This window comes from Brassica napus, chromosome A10 (assembly GCF_020379485.1).
Source record: "Brassica napus cultivar Da-Ae chromosome A10, Da-Ae, whole genome shotgun sequence".
In the NCBI taxonomy this organism is placed as follows: domain Eukaryota; kingdom Viridiplantae; phylum Streptophyta; class Magnoliopsida; order Brassicales; family Brassicaceae; genus Brassica; species Brassica napus.
In genome coordinates, this window is record NC_063443.1 from 16,857,051 (window position 1) to 16,878,437 (window position 21,387).

At 35.6% G+C, this 21,387-nt stretch overlaps 5 protein-coding genes across 7 annotated transcripts; 2 read left to right on the plus strand and 3 right to left on the minus strand.

The window, feature by feature from the left end:
• Positions 1 to 103: 103 nt before the first annotated feature.
• Positions 104 to 3,045, plus strand: LOC106372437 (probable receptor-like protein kinase At1g80640). 2 transcript variants are annotated; one of them, XM_013812648.3, is made up of 10 exons: positions 104 to 603; positions 982 to 1,122; positions 1,220 to 1,476; positions 1,543 to 1,675; positions 1,758 to 1,827; positions 1,900 to 1,996; positions 2,078 to 2,177; positions 2,266 to 2,384; positions 2,467 to 2,556; positions 2,637 to 3,045. In XM_013812648.3, exons 1-10 carry the CDS (start codon positions 453 to 455, stop codon positions 2,787 to 2,789), a joined length of 1,311 nt encoding a protein of 436 aa, XP_013668102.2. In that variant the 5' UTR covers positions 104 to 452; the 3' UTR covers positions 2,790 to 3,045. The 2 variants fall into 2 exon arrangements, with proteins under 2 accessions (XP_013668102.2, XP_048598366.1); XM_048742409.1 differs by lacking the exon at positions 104 to 603 and adding an exon at positions 647 to 866.
• A 133-nt stretch (positions 3,046 to 3,178) lies between these two features.
• Positions 3,179 to 5,392, minus strand: LOC106372438 (polynucleotide 5'-hydroxyl-kinase NOL9). 2 transcript variants are annotated; one of them, XM_013812651.2, is made up of 9 exons: positions 5,250 to 5,392; positions 4,798 to 4,993; positions 4,630 to 4,727; positions 4,513 to 4,552; positions 4,268 to 4,425; positions 3,987 to 4,170; positions 3,729 to 3,906; positions 3,548 to 3,647; positions 3,179 to 3,459 (listed from the first exon to the last, which is right to left on the minus strand). In XM_013812651.2, the coding sequence occupies exons 2-9, from the start codon at positions 4,962 to 4,964 to the stop codon at positions 3,278 to 3,280; spliced, it is 1,107 nt and encodes a 368-aa protein (XP_013668105.1). In that variant the 5' UTR covers positions 4,965 to 4,993; positions 5,250 to 5,392; the 3' UTR covers positions 3,179 to 3,277. The 2 variants fall into 2 exon arrangements, with proteins under 2 accessions (XP_013668105.1, XP_013668104.1); XM_013812650.3 differs by having other exon boundaries at positions 5,192 to 5,325.
• Positions 5,393 to 8,609: 3,217 nt separating this feature from the next.
• Positions 8,610 to 10,030, plus strand: LOC106415682. The gene has a single exon (XM_013856445.3). It carries the CDS (start codon positions 8,780 to 8,782, stop codon positions 9,941 to 9,943), a length of 1,164 nt encoding a protein of 387 aa, XP_013711899.2. The 5' UTR covers positions 8,610 to 8,779; the 3' UTR covers positions 9,944 to 10,030.
• Positions 10,031 to 11,937: 1,907 nt separating this feature from the next.
• Positions 11,938 to 13,194, minus strand: LOC106370664 (auxin-responsive protein SAUR50). Its single transcript, XM_013810661.3, has one exon. It carries the CDS (start codon positions 12,669 to 12,671, stop codon positions 12,225 to 12,227), a length of 447 nt encoding a protein of 148 aa, XP_013666115.2. The 5' UTR covers positions 12,672 to 13,194; the 3' UTR covers positions 11,938 to 12,224.
• Positions 13,195 to 17,460: 4,266 nt separating this feature from the next.
• Positions 17,461 to 19,702, minus strand: LOC106370665 (zinc finger protein 3). The gene has a single exon (XM_013810662.3). It carries the CDS (start codon positions 18,378 to 18,380, stop codon positions 17,652 to 17,654), a length of 729 nt encoding a protein of 242 aa, XP_013666116.2. The 5' UTR covers positions 18,381 to 19,702; the 3' UTR covers positions 17,461 to 17,651.
• Positions 19,703 to 21,387: the final 1,685 nt, after the last annotated feature.

Here is a 21,387-nt window from a genome sequence, read left to right on the forward strand (position 1 = left end):
AGGCAAGGCATGTATATATATCTACTGTACATATATTAGTTAATAAAATGATATTTTTTTTATTTTTATAAAATGATATATTTGTTTACCTTAATACCAAATATTTTGTTCCCCTAAGCAGACGAAATTTCCGATAATCTTATGGTAACTGCTCCACCCAATATTTTTCTTGTCCGAATCCTTTTTGTCTCTTTCTTTTTACCTCTTTCCTTGCAGAGAGCTTCTCTACAATGGTTTAATAAGAAAGTGAATATTTTCTCTCAAACATCTCTCTCTCTCTCTCTCAAACTTTCAAACACATTCTTTCTTCCTTGTCTTCTCTTGAACTACACAGTTTCTCTCTTCTCTGAAAACCAGTTTAAACAAAGCTGTCTGAATAATTCTTGGTTGTTTTTTTTTTTTGAAATTTAAAATTTTATAAAGATAAGGTAAAAAAACAAAAAAACAAAGAAATGAAGCAAATTGTTATTACAGCAATTGTTTTACTACAAGCTTCTGTTCTTCTTCACAAATCCACATGTGATGTTGTGTTCCTCAACACACAAGAAGAATCTCTTGCTCCTCAGCCTTCTTCTTCTGCTTTCACTCCTGCCTTGTCTCCTGGTAAAAAAAAACTCATATCTCTAACTTTTCTTTTTCTTTCAATTTTTTTCAGATTCGGGCTACTCGTGCTCACCTATGCCTTTAATGATTATGTTTCTTTTGTTCGTTATAACTTTCATCTTTTCGGTAGAAAGTAGCATTCTTTCAACCTTTCTTTGAAAAAGATTGTAGCTTTGTGGTTGTGGGGGAGTTTTCTCCACTGGGTCACAAGAAAAATTTCTTTGTACTTACCATTCTCATTTGTAACGCTTATCTCTATTGCCGTAAAGCTCGTAACTTTTCACACGATTTCTCTTCTTGGTCTGCAATTTTCTTGAATCTGATGAAGGTCTAATGCGGTTTAACAAAAACTATTTTGGTTTGGTTTGGTTTTATCAGGATATCAACAGGGAGAGCATAAACAAAATAGTGACAACATGAGACTGGTGGTTTCACTTGGAGCTTCTTTTTCCTTAGTTGCAATCATCTTAGTTTGCTCTCTTTGGGTTTTTCATAGAAGAAGAAACCTCAAGAACTCAGGTAAATTCCTCTTAGTCTTGTTCATGTTCTTGTTGCTTTATGGCCTTCAACTTCAAATTCAAGAAAGTGATATATGCATGTGTTTACCTCTATGAAGGCTGCGAGTGTGGTTTCTCACGGTTCTTGAATCGGTCTACTCACTCAAAAACACTGGACAAGAGATCTACAAAGCAGGGAGTGGTGCCGTTGATTGATTACAGTACGATAGAAAAGGGAACTAATGGTTTCAACGAGAGTAACATTTTGGGTCGAGGTGGATTTGGATGCGTTTATTTAGCTACACTAGACAACAACGTTCAAGCCGCCGTTAAGAAGCTAGACTGTGACAATGACGAAGCAGCAAGAGAGTTTAAGGTGCAATAATATAATCTTGAAAACTCTTGCCATATTACTAGTTTGATTTTTAACTATGCTTTGCAGTGTGAAGTTGAGATATTGAGTAAGATCCAGCACCCGAATATAATCTCCTTATTGGGTTATAGCACTAATGATACCGCAAGATTCATTGTCTATGAGCTCATGCCGAATATCTCTCTGGAATCTCACTTGCACGGTAGAAAAAAAACATATTCACATATTCTTAGTAGCTGAAGAGAGTTTTAAACTTTTATGTTCATTTGTGTATATCTTCTCAGGAGCTTCTAGAGGTTTAGCGATCACAATCACATGGCCTATGAGGATGAAGATTGCTCTTGACATAGCGAGGTTAGTTGTTTACTCAAACAGTTTCAACATTCTATTACTAAAACTACTATTGTTTGTGTGTTTTCAACTAAGGGGACTAGAGTATTTGCATGAACGTTGCCATCCAGCTATTATTCACAGGGACATGAAATCTTCCAACATATTATTGGATTGTAATTTCAACGCTAAGGTAAACAAATAATCCATCTTTAGAGTATCATTTTCCTTTTGTTATTGATCTAAACGCTCTCACATCTTTGTGAAAATGTAGATTTCAGATTTTGGTCTTGCTGTTGTGAATGGACCGAAGAAGAAGAACCTTAAGCTCTCAGGAACAGTTGGCTACGTTGCACCAGAGTATCTTCTCGACGGTAAAAATATATAACTTTGTTATGTTCATATGATAAGGATGCATCTTCCTTCATTACCATAACTTTGTTTTATATAAATGAATATTAGGACAATTGACAGAGAAGAGTGACGTGTATGCTTTTGGAGTAGTGTTATTAGAGCTTTTACTTGGGAAAAAACCTGTTGAGAAGATAGGTCCTGGTGAATGCGAATCCATCATCACTTGGGTACTTGTGTTTTTCTTTTCTTGTCAACTCTCTTAAGACTTGAAATCTTGAATTGTGTTTTTTTTTGTTTTAATCTTGTCAGGCAATGCCTTATCTCACTGATAGAACCAAGTTACCAAACGTCATAGATCCTGCTATTAGAGACACCATGGACTTGAAACATCTTTACCAGGTTAGTTTAGCACAAATCCTAGAGAGAAGTGGTTTGGTTTTGAGATATAGACTAAAAGAGTTGTGGATGTAAATGTGTAGGTGGCAGCAGTGGCGGTTTTGTGCGTGCAGCCAGAACCGAGTTATAGACCATTGATTACAGACGTCTTGCATTCTCTTATACCTTTGGTTACCATGGAACTTGGTGGAACCTTGAAAACCATCAGAAGATCTGCTTCCATGGATCACTGCTAAAACACACAACTTAGTACCGGTTTTTTTAAATCGGTTTAAAATTGACACTGTAGGTGGTTTTGATGTGTATATATCGAGTTGGAAAGTTCTTTAACCGAAACATTGCAGTAACTGAGTTTTTCTTTCATCTTTTGGATCCTTTCGACAAAAATTATTTCCTTTCACTGTTGAACTCAGTTATGTAAATGAGAGCGACTTCTTTTTCAGGTTAAAATTTTTTAGAATTATTTACATAATTATTTTCAGTTTCTGATTAGATGTCGTTCTATATAACAATCTGAATTACAACTTGTTTTAGTGATCACACTCTTTGTCCAGCTAGAGCATTTGAATACCAAATGACTTTTTGGGTTTTGTCTTTGGTGTTAGTATATTGAAATATTGACCAATTAAAAAAAGCTCAAACTTGGTATTAAGATAAATTGATGATACATACTAGTAGCAAACAGAAAAAATTGAGCAATAAAAGTCTAATAAGAAGATGAAGTTTAGGTGGAAGCTAGGACATAGGGAGATAGATATGGAGACCTGTAATCCTTCACCTCCAAAAGACTAGTAGGTAACTGGATAAAGCCTTGCCATAGAAGATCAACCTTCTCAACTACATTTTCAGCAACTGGAGTGATCACATACAAGATTCCTCTCTCGGTGTCTATACCCCTCACGATTCCTATTCACATCCAAAACCCCAATCTTAATCATAAAATAACCTTAAATCAAAGATTGAATAAGGTTCTCATGCTAATAGAGCAACTTACCAAGACCAACGCATAAAGGCAAATCTTCAAACACATCAGAGCTAATCCCCAAGCCAACAATGGAAGCATTCAAACTATAAAACAACTCTGAACTTGGGATCTAGCAAGAAACCAAAAAAAAACTCATTATCAGACATACAGATTAGGAAGATATGACCTTTCATATTAGTTATTTTTTCACCTGACAATGTAGATGACTGATTGTTAAACTCGATATTGGAACCTCATAAGGAACAAGAGAAGCGAGCTCATAGCTTAGCTCTTTGTTCGTGTCTACTTCTTTTCCTTTAATGCATTGCTTGAAGTAGGCGACTATACGCGCATCCCTCATCAAACGACGATCATGCTTTTCTGCTGCGCTGTACAAGAAGAATACATAAACCTTTAAACTAAACGAAACAGTAAAGCATATTAAAACTAGCTTTTGTACAGGACTTACGATCGCTTGTAACTGACTCGGTAAGCAGATTGAATCTCCATCAAATGAGGTATCTCATCATGATAACCGTCTAACCAGAACAACCCAGCTGGAAGGTTCTTGTTGTAATCATAGATGTTGATTTTCACAACATGGGAGGGAGAAACATATCTCAATACGTCCACCAATACATGATAACCAATACCTAAAGATTTCATAATCATAATATTAATGAAAAAAAGGAAGAAAAAACAGGTTCCACACACACACACAAACAAATGAACGATAGATATGACCAAAACCTTTAACCCAGCCTGGTGTGTTGATGACAAGAGGCAACGCAGTTTTATTCTCGCTCGACTTGCAGAAGTTAAGCTGGTAGTAATCGAACAAGGTGTACACAAACTGTAGATAAGCCTTTGGATCTCTCTTTGAAGAATCATCACCATAGAAAAAACATCTGCATCATCAAATCAAAGAGAAAATATATAAAAAAAAAGGATAAATGCCTTTTTAACATTAAATCAAAATATATAAACAAAACTACCTCTCCGGTGTCATTAAACATGGAGCTGCCCAATCCTGGTCTAAGGAAAAAGAAGAAAAATGTAAAACCAATAACATAAGCGTTACTAAAACAAGACAATGAGAGAGAGAGAGGTACCTAGAATTGATCTATCGACAACTGTGAGTGAGAGGAAACCAGGTAGAGTGAACTCAGGCTGACCAACATCAATGTCCAAATAAGCAACTCTCTTGTATCTGTAAAACCATTACATCTTCAGCGAACTCATTCAGAGAAAAGATTGCATTGTAGACATAAAGCAATGACCTTTGTAGAAGAACTTTAACAAGATTGCGGGAGAACGTGCTCTTCCCACTGTCTTTAGGACCACAGACCAAAGCTACAGGCGGTTGCAACGAAATGCAGGAAACGGAACTCGCTGCATCAGACCAGTCCTTTGGTATGATAAGTGGTTTCTTTTCTGATTCCGACATTTTGCAGCCACTCGTGCAGCTCTGTTCCTCTATGAGTAATTCAATTTTTTTAAAAAAGACAGAAAATTTAGTAAGAGTGCTTTATAAAAGGGTTGAAGCTAATGGCATAACCAAAACTCTATTCAATTCCTTAAAACGTAACAACTGCTTCGATTTATAATCCTAGTGTAACCGAGGTGAAGTTTACAAAGTCTAGATATCGAAACAGAAGCTCTACATAAACATACTTGTTGTAGATATCACGAGAGCAACGAAACTTGAAGCAGCCGGAGAAGATATGCTTACCGGCGATTTGGAGCCGCCTGAGAAGAAGACGAAGAAGAAGAAACGAGAATAGGGTTTTCGAGTTTTAAATTTAAGTACTTTCTAAACCGAACCGGAATTGACCCAAACCGGTAATTTTAAATCCAGACCAACCCGGTTAATAATTAAGTCGGTTCGGGTCTAACTTTGGTTATTTCTACGTGGTGGACCCCCTTCTTGTGTTGGTGCAGATCATGCAATGGTTCACATTTCTTTTTTTGGTGGTATAAGTGGTTCACAATTACGTATGTATATTAGTATAAACTAATCACCTTCGAGTAGAGATGTCAAATGGGCTGTCCATGTCCACTGGGCATGTCCAAATGGACAAATCAGTTTATTGGACATTATTTTTTTTAAGTCCAAATTATACCAAGTCCAAATTGTCCAGACCAAATTGGACCATTCCAAATGGGCATTCCGCGGAATCCAATTAAAAAATCAGTGTTAACATACAAAAATTCATATTTAATATATTATTATGTGTTGTAGAATTCAAAAGCATAGATACGATTTTGGCGGGAAATCTCGATTTACGGTTTTGGAGGAAAATCTCGATTTTACGGTTTTGGCGGGAAATCTCGATTTTATAGTTTTGGCGAGAAATCTTGATTTTACGGTTTTGGCGGAAAATCTCGATTTTACGGTTTTGGCGGAAAATCTCGATTTTACGGTTTTGACAGAAAAGTATATCTACAGTTTTGGCGGAAAATCTCGATTTTACAGTTTTGGCGAAAAAATCTCGATTTATGGATTTGGCGGGAAAACTCGATTTACGGTTTTGGCGAAAAAACTTGAAAATTCGATTTTACGGTTTTGGCGGAAAAACTAAATTTACAGTTTTGGCGGGAAATTTCGATTTTACGGTTTTGGCGGAAAACGAGATTTTACGGGTTTAACGTAAAAATGTGATTTTACGGTTTTGGCAAGAAAACGTTATTCCACGGTTTTAACGGGAAAATATGATTTACGGTTTTGACGGAAAACATGATTTTTACTCAAATACATTAACCCTAAATATTTTAAAATTTTGGGCCGTCCATGTCCATCTGGTTTTGTCCATTTGGATATGGGTGTATTTGGGCCTCGTCCATTTGCACAAAACAAAATTATGATCAAATATGGGCATGTCCATATTGGTTTGGACATGGGCTACCCATGGACAGCATGCCCATTTGACATCCCTACCTTCGAGACATGAACCTGCTGTTTCCCACCGCCATCGTCCGAGATCTCAGTTACTTCATCGCAGCTAATATTCCGCCGATTGATTAATTGTTTTATAAGCGAACCATAGTATAGTTTAAAATAATATGCATAGATACACTATTGTGAACTGCAAATAAGTTAAAAGCCATTTCCAAGTTAGTGATAAGACCTACATGGAAACAATAATCTCTACTAAAATTATTGGTCTATCTATATATAATCGCAACATTGTCGTATATGTTGTTTTTTTTATGTCGTTTAGTCAAAGATATTAATGAAGTGGGTCTGATAAAAAAGATGTATTTTCAAAAAGTTGGGAGGAGAATCTAACAAGGGGTCAGTCTATTAAGAAAACGAAAGGGTGAGACTCGAGATGAGGGGAGTTTTAATTGAAACGTTGAATACTAAAATGCGTGTTGTTGTTTCAAACTGACCTAGTCTTAAGTCTCCCCACACGATAAAACCCTCCAGTCAACCATTTTCCTCTTCATCGTTCTCTTACTTTTTTTGTTAGTTTCCTTAAACGTCTAAAATGTATACACTTGTAATAAAAATCGATAAATGATTGATTCTTCAACTTCCTATTTTCTTACACATGAAAACACATATCTAAATGCTCCTCTATCCCAGTTTTGATCCGTTCTAAGTGGTGACCGACAGAATTATTCGACCACCGACTATCTTTAACCATAAAAATGCTACTATTAAACCCTTAGGTTTAATGGTTTACATGTTCATTATATCAGACACTGGTTTTACAATCTAAAATTGGTACAAATATAAAATTCTGAAATCTGAATGATCCTAACATTAGCTCTTCAAATCGTTTTTTTCTACCCGATAAGATTGTATAATTAACTCATGTAAAGGCTGAGTTTGCCAATTTTGACTGTAAAAACCAGTGTTTACAAAATAAAACCCAGAGTTCAATATATAAAGAACATGTAAATCATGAAACAATTAGTTTATGTAATATTAGTGGAGAATAGTCCATTTGATGTATCATCCCAAATCCTTTAGATCAATCCACATGTTTGTACAGGCAAGATTTTTAATACAGTGGCAGTCTGGCAAGTGGAAATAAACAATTTCATGTCACATTTACGCTTAAAGTTTAGTTAATATATATATAGTTTGAAAATAAAGTTTAGTTGCTATAGTGGTTTGCTTAGAAATTACAGTTTTACTTTCTTGAAGTTGAAGTTTCGAACACACAGTTTATTTTATAGTAGTAGGAATGATGAGATATACAGTTGTAACAAAAGATCAAATTAATAATATGGATATGCCTTTTTCAATAACTCATTGAGTACTTATCCAGCTCCTTTTAGCTGTCTGCCAACGTATTCGAATTCCGAATAACTCGACAAAGCAATAAAATACGACTTTAAAATAATTAAATAATCTGAAAACGATGTTTTATTAAGCGATAGTATTGTTTATTCGACCGAACCAATTATTTTTGTTCCCAGCAGCATAAGGGATGCATCATAAATTGTCTTCCGAAATTAGCAATAGACTAGAGAATAATGATCACACTAATGTGATATAAAGGACGGTTTAAGATTAAACTCCTAATACGTTGTCAATGCCATTTATATACCAATTTAAGAGTTTACACACAATTAGACGTATATATATGTCCAGCATCAAACAATAGCGAGTATTATTACAAGTGTAGATAATCAGATACGAAATAGAATACAGAGTATTTTAAATTTTTATCACTTTTTAGGTTCTATAATGTGAAATAATGGATAGTCTATTGATTATGTTCTCCAAAGACTCCAATGAAGAGTCAAGTGTGCAAGCAGTTATCATATCATGTTCCTCATAGCTGAACAACTAAACAATGTTCTAGGGACCCTAATCTCTACACACTTTTTACAGCCTGAAAAAAAAAAGACGAAGCAATATATTACCAAAGTGTTGGTGGTTACATATGGAAACAATCAACGCTACAAAAATTACAGATAGGTTACAGTTAAACCGTGTTCTACACACGACAAACAAGGGGGATGAATATGTGTATCAGCTGAATCTATCTATCATCATCCCACTAAGAAAGTCAAGTTTGAAAAAGTCAGTTTACAAGTTCTATCAATTTTTATTCTTTTGGCAGCCTGCATCCAATTTTTGTTACGTATGATTCGAGCTAAACATCATTTTATAAACCATTCCATTTTACGAGTTAACAAAAAAAAACTATATAATAAAAAACCATCTCGAGAAAAAAAAAGGAAAGAAATAAAACCTCCCAATACAACTCCCTAAAAAATCTCTCTTCTTCTTCGCAAACAGAAATGTCTCCCTCTCGCAACATCCCCGCTTGGCTCCGCCCTACCTCCGATCATCCTCCTCATCCTCCGCCTCCACAGTCACCGTCTCCTTTAGTCTCCGGCGACCCGAACCTCACAACGTGCCTATACCAAACGGATCACGGGGTCTTCTACCTGACATGGTCACGCACTTTCTTAGGAGGCCACTCTCTAAACCTCTTCCTCCACTCCCAAGACTACTACAACCGCTCCTCCCCTCTCTCCTTCTCCTCCGCCGACCTCTCCCTCTCCTCCGCCGTCTCCTTCCACCTCAACCTAAACACGCTCGCCTTCTGGCGAAGACGCGGATCCAGATCCGTCTCCCCGAAAATCCAAGTCTTCTGGGACCTGACCCGCGCCAAATTCGACTCCGGATCCGAGCCTAGATCCGGCTTCTACATCGCCGTGGTCGTCGACGGAGAGATGGGGCTCTTAGTCGGAGACTCGGTCAAGGAAGCCTACTCTCGCGTCAAATCGGCGAAACCGCCGACGAATCCTCAAGCTCTCCTGCTGAGGAAGGAGCACGTGTTCGGCGCTAGGGTTTTCTCGACGAAGGCGAGGTTCGGAGGTAAGAGCAGAGAGATCTCGATCGATTGCAGAGTCGACGAGGACGCGAGGCTGTCCTTCAGCGTGGACTCGAAGCAGGTGCTGCAGATCAAACGGCTGAGGTGGAAGTTCAGAGGGAACGAGAAAGTGGAGATCGACGGCGTTCCCGTTCAGATCTCCTGGGACGTTTACAATTGGCTGTTCCAGAGCAAAGCCTCAGGAGAGGGAGGACACGCGGTGTTCATGTTTAGGTTCGAGAGCGATCCCGAAGCTGAGGAGGAGGAGGATGATGAGAGGAAAGAGGAAGAGAGGAGTAAAAACGACGTCGTTGTGTGGAAGCCGAAGCAGAAGCAGTGTGGGAGCAGCTTGGGGATTAAAGGGATCGTTGAGTGGAGGAAGATGAAGAGGAGATTCGTTAAGAGCAAGAGGAGCTCCTCGTCTTCGTCGATCTCCATGTCTTCCGCTTCTTCGGCGTGTAGCTCGTCGGTTATGGAGTGGGCTAGTAGCGCAGATGAGGCGGAGTACGGAGGGGGAGGATCTGCCGGCGCCGGCGCCGGCAATGGTCTTGGATTCTCTTTATTGGTTTACGCGTGGATTAAGTGAGGTTTTTATTTTTATTTTTTTCATGGGAAACTAAAAAGGAAAGGTCAAAGAATTATTTTGAAAAAATTTATTGTTTTTAACGTTTTATTTCCCCACCATCTTAAATCACGGACAAACAGAGGAAATATATTGGAGTAAAATTTTTTTTTATATAAATTCTCAATTTTCGTATATCTCTTAACATTATAGAACTTGATGGTGCAAAGCTCATCGCTCAAAGTGCTTCTTTTGGAGCTAGGTTGCATTCTTATGTGGCCAGAAGTTATCCTTTTTGGCTCAAAGAAACTTTTGAACATGATGTTGCTTTCTCGTAACTGGTTTATATTGGGGTACTGCGTTACCCATATTTAGTCTCCTCATCTGTTTGAGGCTTTTGGGTTGATCTTTTGATACTTCTTGTTAAACTCTGGTTCCTTGTTTATAAAAGTACAGTTGATCAAAAAAAAACATTATAGAACTTGATTATTCTATTTAAAGAAAGTTGAGTCTACATTATTGTCAAAAAAGGTTGATCAATATTTGAATCACGGTGTCTTGTTGTTGTATTAGTTGAGACTAATATTAGTTGTTGCATGTTGACTCCGGTGCCTTTTGGATGATAAATCAAACAGATTGTAGCTTTGGATTAAGTAAGATGGTGGTAATATTTTTTGTACTCTTTGGTGGCCCCTTTCTATTACCAACTTGCATATCGAGACATATACTTCAGTAAACGTTAGAGAATAATATTGAAGGTAAACTTTTTTTTTTGTTTTCTATGTAGGATGAATGTATGTATGTAAATGAATGGAGGATATAGCTGAAATAATTGGCTGGTAGTGCAAATTTAATAGAGAAAAGGGTGAAATTGAGATTTTGAAATCAAAAGTTAATCGGGGAACATAATAGCGAAACGAAAGTAATAAGTGTATCATTGATGTTTGGCGTGGTGATGGGTGCATAAGATTGGGAAAAAAGTGTAAGGCACCTTTTGGGAAATATTTCATGTTTTCCCGACAAAGTACCAACGTATCATGTGAATAATGGGTCCCACTCTTTGATTTTTCCTCTGTTGTAGTACTAAATTTACGATACTGACCAACAGTAACCACTATTTCATCACATAACTACAAGTTGTAGAGAGAACGTGACATAAGCTTAAATTATGCGCTAACGATACGCAGGCATCTCCAGAGGACCAGATCGACAGTTCCTGCGGACTCAATTTCTCAAGAATTTTATTATTTGTCATCATGTTTTCATTAATGACTAAGCACTCGTAGAATTAATGATGCTTAGAAGATACGATTTTTCCTTGGGCTGGGGGTTTGATGGGCTACCCCGTTCTTCTTGGGCCAGTTTATCTCTACTTTAATCGAGTTTCCATTTGTCCTGGTCCGTTTCAGAATCTTGACCTTTTTAAATAAATTTTATAGTACTGTATGTTGCAAATTCGTGATATGTTGATTTGTCTTGGTATGTTTCTGCATACTGTGGTCGACCGGGATCAAAGAATTACTCGAGTTGTGCCATAAAGACATGCTGAGCAAAGTTCAGTGTCCACACTCTAATGCCAATGGCAAAGTTTATAAATCGAATTTACGCTAGGATGCTTAACAATGAGGTTAAACGTCACAGAGTATATAAGAGCATGCTGTTACTCTTATACGGTTATCTCAAACTTGCGTTTAGTTCAATAAACCCATCTTGATTCGAAACATTACTATTATTTTGTTTAGCATTGCTCTATAATCTACTTTTTCTGTTTTATATAAATGAATATTTTAGAAAAATAAATGTTTCAAAAAATATTATTTTTTGTATTTAATGTACTTTTACCATTTCATAGTGATTAACTGTAATTTTTTTTTAAAAAAAATTATTTACCGAATTTTTATTAATTTACAATTATAAAAGTAGATAATCATAAAAATTATGCATTTAAATTTAATATATTTTATTTATATGTACGAAAATTTTAAAACATGTATTATTTTGAAATAAAAGAAATTCACTGTTAGACATCATTAATTATTTGGAAAAGTTTGAACAATGAACAAATCAATATAAATGGAAATTGCTGTATATATTGTACAGCCAATACCAAAATTAAATCACAAATGAATAAATAAATGAAATCGAAATTGCTTAATCAGTTTTACAAGCCAATACCAAAACTAGACCGCAATTCTCTTAAACTCGGATTCGAACCCGGGACGACACAGGTGGAACGACGACTCATCCACCTTTCACGGCCATCTCCTGCGTGTCCGTCACCATGGACCCGAATCACATTACCCGTTCACCAGATGGTAGCCTTATCGGAGACACCGTGAAGCAACGGCCGAGATTCGATCAAAAGATCCAGCTTGCTCCTACTGCCACCGTGGCGGGTTTTCTTTAAGTCATCGGTACAGTTGAACCGACATGACCGGTTAATTAACCGGATCGATTCCTCGAAAACCGATTCTTCGCATGGAATAACCAACGGACCGTGGTTAGCAAAACCGAACTCCTCTTCGGCCTTGACCAAGAGATTCTTGAGGACCGGGTGGTTAAGATGCGTTGCGCGCACCACGAATCTCCTGCGACTGCTTCCAACGTAGACCGCCACGTATCCTGACGGCACATCCGACGGTACGCAGCGTCTGGCAGACGACATTCGCGCCTTGTTCCTCCATTGCCGGAGCATCTGTCTCAGCTTCACGATGTGTCGGATCTTGCTGCATTTTGCGATGCCTCCAGCCATTTTTATTCCGGTTTGTGAGTTCGATGAGAAAGTGTAAGAAAGGAAGAGAAAATTGAAGCAGATGGATTTGAGTTTTCGGACAGGACAGGGTTTATATAGTAAAGAGATCGACGCAATGCCCTCAGATTTTCTATTTAATTACGAGATTGCCACGTTGGTTATTACTTTTGACTTCTTGCTTTCTGATGAGACATGACTACTAGTAGTGGTGTGTGTGTGTGATGGATTATGGATAGATTAATTATTCTGGAGATTAGTTTTAATTATTTTGCTGCAAGAAAGATTAGATACGATTCTTGGAGGAGGAACATTAAAGATCTTGTATGTTTTTTTCTTCTTGATACATTGGATGTGTTGATGTCTACAATATATGATGGATTCGACATGTGAAATTTAATGGTTGATCGGTTTGTATAAAAATCCAAGGTTTCAAATATTATAATATATTGGGAATATTGATAAACTGACAGTCATTAGAGAGAAAGAGAATTGATCATGTTAATTATTCATACTTAGTATTCAAATATATCAATATGGTGAAGTGTCACGTTTAAAGAGAAATGGCCAGTAGACGACTATATGGTATATGGTATATGGAATAAGAGTATGAATAATTAACATGATCAACACTCTTATTCCGAATAAGAGTATATGCTGATGACAAAAGAGTGTTGGAAAAAAGACCAGTCTATGAAAAGACTTTAAAGTTAAAACACCACCTTATAATTTAGACTTTAGAGATATGAAGAGTCATCTCTCTCTTTATATACATCATATATATAGTAAAGTCTTCACATTGAAAAACATGTTAGTAGTACAGTGGTGTATGATAAAACTTTATTTTAAGCAACCGAAGCCAAAAAGATATGATCTATCATCTAGTTATATGACATAACGTAGAAACTATTTCTCTATCACAATGTGAAAGTTGAAACTATGTCCCTGATCTAGTTTATGGATGACCGCAAAGTCTATGGTTTATAGGATATGATGTCAAGTTTAAACGCTTGCACAATTAACAACTGCTTGTAACCGGGCATAGTATTAAGCAAAACATAGCAAATATTAGATACAAGTTTATGAACTTCAATAAATTAAGACTTCGAATGGTGACAATCGTTCCGCCCCGTCCCGCAGTTAACAGTAACAAAAATCTCTATATATACTATATATCTATACATTTTTATAACTGTTAAAACCACACCGCAGTTGAACCGCTTGTCCCGCACCGCTCAACCCGCACCGCTCAACCCGCAGTCACCATTCAGAGCCTAAGTTTAAACATATAGTATATGCTCCAAAGTTAGTTGGTGGTCGTACAAACAAAGGCGTGGCTGTAACCGCCGCTCTAGGGTCAAAGCTTTCAAATCATCTAACTAAATTAATATTTTGAAACACTAATAAAAACTACTATTTTATACTTTCATTGCACGGAAGTATGAGTGTTTTAATTAATTAACAGAAAGAAATAGTAAGACCCACCAGATGCGTAGCTGGAAAAGGGAGGAAGTGCAACTAGACAAACGTATTTTTTTAGTTTATATATCTGGTTTTTATAATTAAAACATACTTTTCTAGTAAACATTATTATCTTATATATCAGCAAAGGCAAAACGATTTAATATATTTTCCAGTATAAGTGAAAATGGAAATAATGTAATGCATGCGGCGTACCAAAGCACTGTTTTTTGTAATTTACGTATGTGTCCACGCTCCCATGTGCGAACATCTCATCTCCTGTTATTTTATAAGAAATAAGAAACCAAAAACATCTTTTCTTCTTTTTTTTAACCAAAAACATCTCTCTTTTATATATGGGGAAAATGTAATCTTGATTCTGATTCTCTCGAATTATCGAAATATATCGTACATTTTTCATGTGATGAAATTTTGTTAAGTTACATAGTTCGCATAATAGGTTAAGTTTGATCCATATATTGTCCCCCTAATGCATTGCAATAAAATGAATTAATGAGACTGCTCTAGAATCTAAGATGAATACAAAAATAAAATGGTTGATCGATATAAACTCAGCTCATATCCTCCTACATATCACATATTCTGCATGTGACGTGATTTGCTTATATCATTTTCCAGTTTTAATATCAATTTAGCTGGATCGTCATGGATAAATGTATACTGAAATCAAAATTTTATGTCAGATGATTGAAGTGGAACGAATATAAAATATGTGTTATCATATAAATAAGTTTGGGCCAGTCAAAGTGCATGTTATGGAAGCTTGGATACATTCCCCCATAGGTTACGTACGTACTCACCCTTGCTACTTTGCTAGTTGTGTTCTTAGGATCTTTCTTTAGGTTTCTCTTTGAAACACATCCTCATTAATGCTTCTGCAGCTATTATTATTGCTTCTTTGAATTGAATTAAATTATATATAGCTCATACAAGAGAAAAATGGATGGTATGAATCTGCGTTGGCCTGCATCTTCGTGCACCATATACACATAATAAATAGACATAAGACATACATAAGTTTATAACTTGTTCAACTTGCTATCTAACACTTGATTAATGTTTTTTACGTATGCCTTTATATAATGAATTGGCACTCAGTTTTTGTTGGATCATGATGAGTAAGCAAACATAACTCTGTTACAAGTTTGCATACTTTATAAAAGCCTATTAGAAATAGGTTTAACTTTTTGACTTTAACTCTTATCTTCGTGTCTCTTTAATGACAGGGAAAACAAAAGAAAGATTTATTTATAAGGACCCTAAGCGTATTCACGAGAAGATATAGTGTGGTGTGACGAACAAGCAATGTTTAGTTTAGACCTTGGATTTATTTAAGAAAATATCTTCAGACATCTAATAACATTGTCCAAGGTTTCGTCTTGATTAATGCAATACGATAAACTAAATTGAGATTATGTGTTCTTAAGCAACAAAAAAAACTCACATAAGCTTTGTGCAACCAGCGACAATTATGTTTTCTAAATTAAAGTCATTTATATATCGGAGAGAAACATCAACTGATTTGTTGGTTTTATCTACTTACAAGTTACACCCAAATCAGTTGTGTATGATGTTGTGTCAAGTGTCATACACCTTAGAATTAATTTATTTTGCAGTCATACAACATGTCATAGAGGATCAAATATCAATGGGTAAGTCCGTGTTCTTTTGTAAGTTTATACAGTTTACTTTATCTTGGGCCTGAACCCAACTTATCCTTCGTTCAAGAAATGCTGTTCGGCCTGTTATCGCTAATTAATCACATCAGCGAATGTTTCAAACCTTGTAGAAGCCGACTCATCTCATGACAGCTAATTGTAGAAACCGTTAATTATGGGCTTTAAAAAAATCAAGATTTTTGTTCAAAAAAGTGTTCGCTGGAGAAGTGAACTACTCAAACTATAGAAATGTTTGAATCTAAAGGCATTGCAAACAAGAGAGCACTGGAAAATGTCACATTACAATGAAAAGATGACTGTTCATATATTTGTTCTCTCTCTTTTTCTTTCTTATGCTCATTGCATCGTCGAGAAGGCATCTAGAACAGTGAGTGTATTAAAATGGATACCCTTTTCGTGCGGGTAGAATATTTGGTAGCAACCTGATGATGAATGATCCATCAAAAATCTGTGGGTCTCAACTTTGTTCTGCCATGTGTTACAGGAAAGCGTGACTTAGATTGAAGTATATTGTTGGGGTCAGAACTGTTGCATACAAGAAGATATAAATGGACCCAAGAGTTATTAATCAAAATGAGGTTTGGTTCCATTAGACTTACTTTTTTCTTCACATGTGTTATTTTCTGCCGCCTTGGTGTTATTCTTGGTTTTATTTATGAAACTGTTTGGTTTATTTTTGTTGGTTGTGGCCAATGTGTATCTGAAAACAGACAAGATGATCTGTCTTTTGTCTACATTTTTAGTGCGAGGAAAATGTGCATAGTCCTAGTTGGTTCTACGTGAATAGTTTGGTAATGTAAAGAGCTATTTCAAGATTCATATGCCAACGTTTGATGTTGTCCAATATTTAGAGATTAATGCAACATTGTCAAATTTTCGTTGTGTTATACAATTAACCTTTCGTAATTGAGTATTACTGTCAAATTCTAGTCGGCCATAGTATCACGTCTGCTACATGCTCAAGAGGACTTTCTGGTTCTTCCAAGTTACCTGCTCAGCTTGGTAGTTTGCTCATATAACTCGTGAAAAGACTCTTGTGTTGATGTTTGCTTCAGTAGACATGTCTCACCTCAAGATGTGTAAAGCAGTTGGAGTCAGTCCTTTTAAATTTGTTTTTTGGTCTCGTGGTTTTGACTGTTGTTCCACCTTTTGTGATCATACTCACATGGTTACTGTGTACATTCTATTAATGTATATGTAAGTTAGTGCATAAAGATTATCCAAAAGGCCAAATATTACTCACTATTTATCTAGTGAACACAAATTTTGGGGCCTCACAAAGATCTCATTGGATTCTTGATTATTTCATGATATTTTTTGTTCTACTAGCTGCATTATTAGGGATTATATGATGTATGAACTGTGTGTTTTGTTCTTCTGAACTTTTTGCTTCTTGTCATCATCACAACTAACAACAAGTTCTTCTTTTATATCTGTTTTATTTTTTTCTTTCTGTGTCTTTGTTAATCAGTTTCTCACTAAAAGAATGTTTTCTTCATTCAAAAAATAAAGAATGTTTTCCTTATAACTTTTAGGTAACCAAACTGTGACCATAAATCTTTTCTTTACTGGTTATCCATGACAAAATCTGCCTGTACCATATCTTTCTTACACACTCTAAAAAAGTTTAATATAGTAAAAGAAATCCATTGATGTCTAGCTGAAAACTTGTAGAAATATGGAAACATGTACAACATAAATCTATGCTAGACAAAATATACTCACAATAATAAGTACTAACACTTGAGTAATACTGGTGAACATATCAATGACAACAAAAAACCAGCACAAAGAAAAAACAATTGAAGAGACAAGAAGAATCTCAGAGTTTGAGGGACAAGTCAAGGTTCTTCTGCTGCTCTTCTTCAGAATCTACTGGAATTGTTCCAGCACCGAACCTACCGAAGTTCTCACATGTTGAAGTCAACGGTGGAGGAAACATCATCTGATGACGGTTCTCTATTGTTGAAGATAGTCTACCTATGGCTGGTTGCTGAACAAGTGGTGTCCTTGACCAGCTGAACTGACCATACTCACCAGCACCAAAGGCGTTGTATGAACTTAGCTTGTGACTCATTGAGTGAGCCTGAATACCCAATGATCTGTTGCTGTACTGTCCATGGAACGGAACAGGAGCATAGCCATAGGGATGGCCAAAAGCTTCCATCTGTTTCCCTCGCTTAGCCAAAGTCCTCTCTCTTTTGTGGGCGTTTTGGTGACCACCAAGGGCTTGTGAGCTGTAGAACGTTCTTTGACAGTAGTTGCATGAGAAGAGCTTCTGCTCAGTGGAAGTTGACCCTTTATGACTCGGAGTGGCTACACTCGCGTCTAAGTTGTCGATGAGATTGAGTTCTTGATTGATCTGTGGTTGACTATAATCATATTCTGCTAGCATAAGGTCGAGCTTTATGCCTTCCTCTCCTGGTTTTTGGTCATAGTCATCTTCTTCTGCGTCTATGTTGTAATGCTCTAGGCTCAATGAAAGAGTGTTGGATGTGGAAACGATGCATGAGGAATCAGATGGCTTTGGCTCGTCCCTGGAGGCATCCATGAGGTGATGGTTTTTTTTTCTCAGAAGATGATACTACATAAGGAAAGAGTACTTGCTAGAAATGCTTTTGGGTTTTTAATATAAGTGGAGAAAAGTAGTAAGAAGATGAGAGAGAGATGGGTTTGGTTTGGTTTTGCTGACACACAACACACACACACACACAAAGACAGAACAAAACACTTGAAGCTGATTGGAACTCCACCATCTAATACCTGTGTTTATCCCTTTTATAGGAGCCAACTTTCACTTCACATCAACCTTTTTATTTGTCTGCTTTCTACTTTGATAGACAAACCTCTGTTCTCTATTATGCATTATTTTACTTTATTTTTTTTTTCTTCTTCTTCTTCTCTATGTCTTATGCCCTTCCTTATATGCTTAATAGTTCTTCAACTTACATGCCATATATTTCACCCAAAAAAAACTTACATGTCATATATGTTTTCTTATAGTTTATAACTGTGCTTGATATTTATCATCGAGTGGACCATTGTGACCAGGATAAATCTGGCTCTGATTGATAGATGAGTTGTTTCCTATGGACAGATTCTCATAGGGGCCAGGGCCAACCGGCCAACTCGTCTTCTTATGGTGTATATAGCGTATGCAACCGCGGATATATGTGTAGAGGATATTACTAAACCATCATTGGTGACCCATCTTTCAAATGTGTGATTGAATATGTACAGTGTTCAGTTTTTGTGTAAACTAATGGATATTTTTTAGACTATTTTGTAAGAGGAAGAAAGGAGATGAGGGGGGAACAAGACAAAAGAAAGCTTAGCAGTTCCAAAGATTTTCCAAAAAACTGGGACCCGTTTTATTTGTTTGATGAAACACAACCTGTTGATGGAGTAGATGAAGATGACAACAAGTGATAATGAAATGAAAAGGATGCTCAATAACAAGAGAGAGAGAGAGGGAGAGTGGACCAAGTGATAGTATTCAGGTATGTTTGATGTTTCTGTGTACTTTTGAAACTTTGAGAGGAAAGTGGACATATCTGTTTCCTTTTAGCTTTCTACTGTTGATTTCCTTTGCTTCTCTGTCTCTCTTTTGTACTCTTTCTACTCTTCCTTTTGATGTTTGCTTCATATTCACTCCTCTCCTCTTTATAACCATTGGAATCCTTAATAGTTACCCGGATTTTACGGTGAAGGGGTTTCATATCCACAGTACCAATCTATATACACATTCTACTTCACAGTGACTGCCACTTTTATATGATTCTTCATGTAGTTTTTCTCGTGCCATATATAGTTACTAAATGGCCTTAGCAATATGTCGAATGCTTGTGTTGAAACAAGGATTACATTATTTGTTTCCTATTATTGATCATGGATATTTGTGTGTTTGGATCCATGTATAATTATTGTGATCATTTCTACTATGCTTTACTTTCCGCTTGAATGCTATTGTATGTATTAAGGGACATTAATTATCACTTTCTGAATACTTTAGTTTTTGGAGCCAACTCTGCTGTCCCAACGCACTTGAGAGTTCAGAACTGAATCTATTTTCCTTTGGAAATATGTATACTTTATCAAGTATAATTTCTCATAACGTTTCGTCTTAATTACTCGACATCATTTGTAAATATCTAGTGATATCTAGCACTAACATTTTTTTCTTTCTGTGGATTAATAAAGGTTATTAATAAAGGTCATTACTAACAAAATATTAGTCAATAATATTTAATGCGACAAAAGAGAATTACAATATAAACTCTATAAATTAATACTCGATAAATTAATAAACATGTTAATTAATAAATTTATTTGGTTCCGAACTAGACCACTTCAAAATATGATACAAATCGATAAAATAATAAAATAATAATTTTTAAAAAATTCTATGTAAATATATAGTACCATTAAAATTATATAAGATTTATATAAGTACAAACAATTTTACATTCTCAAAAAAGTTCATCTCTATTTTTTAATACTTCAATATATTTTGATAATATTTAGTAAAATTATATCTAAAATTATATTTAAATTCTGGCACTAAATAGTATAATAAAAACGATATGAAAGTCAAATTTTAAAAACTTAATTAATATATACACGAAGAATAAACCATTTTCTTATTATTTAAAAATATATTCTAATATAAAAAATCTTTATTTTTTTTTGTAAATTAATAGTTTTATTATTTAAACTTTTTTATAGTTCTGATATTATTAATTTATAGAGTTTGTATGTAGTTCGCTCCTTGTTAGTGACAGAAGATAATCAATGGTTTGTCATAGAGTATTAATTAAAAATGAATATAGTTTGGCTTTTTACAAAAATATTGAAGTCCAATAAATTGTTCTGGTTTGGGTGGGAAAACAAAGTGTAACGACAACACGTCTCATCTAGGGTTGGAGATAAGAATCTTTGATATGTTTATATTTTTCCAAGCTTTAGCTTAAATTAATACTTAGTGGAAACCAAAAATAAATAAATAAAAATGTGTAGTAAAATCCAAAAATGTAATAGTTAGGAGTTAGGACAAGTAGTTTTAAGTATGTTGAGTCTTTTGTTGAATGCGACCTATAATTGGTGGGTCCAATGTTACAAACTTAAGAAATAGGGAACCTGATTCGGAGAATCAATTTTGTTTGTGTTAAAAGATATAATTGTTAGTTAATCATTAAAATTAAATATTTGATTTCACTATTAAACGACAGTGGCTAGTGTTTTTTATCTGTATTTTTTGTTTTCTTCAGTGAGAAACTCAATCGTAAACTACTCCATAAACTACAAGATGAAATCCTGATCACATGATGTTGTAACGAAAGGATACGGTCATTTATATTTCTAATGACACTGAGAAAAAACAAGAAACATGATGAAAAAGGGGAAGGCGAAAGACTTGGTGCAGGGGAAACACACCCCCACATGAATGATTACAAATATAACATTGTTTATGTAATCAGTAATCACAAATCAAATAAATCTTTTTAGTAAGATCTCATATGTCTCTTCCAGAAATATTCAGAACATCCCTTCCAAATTAC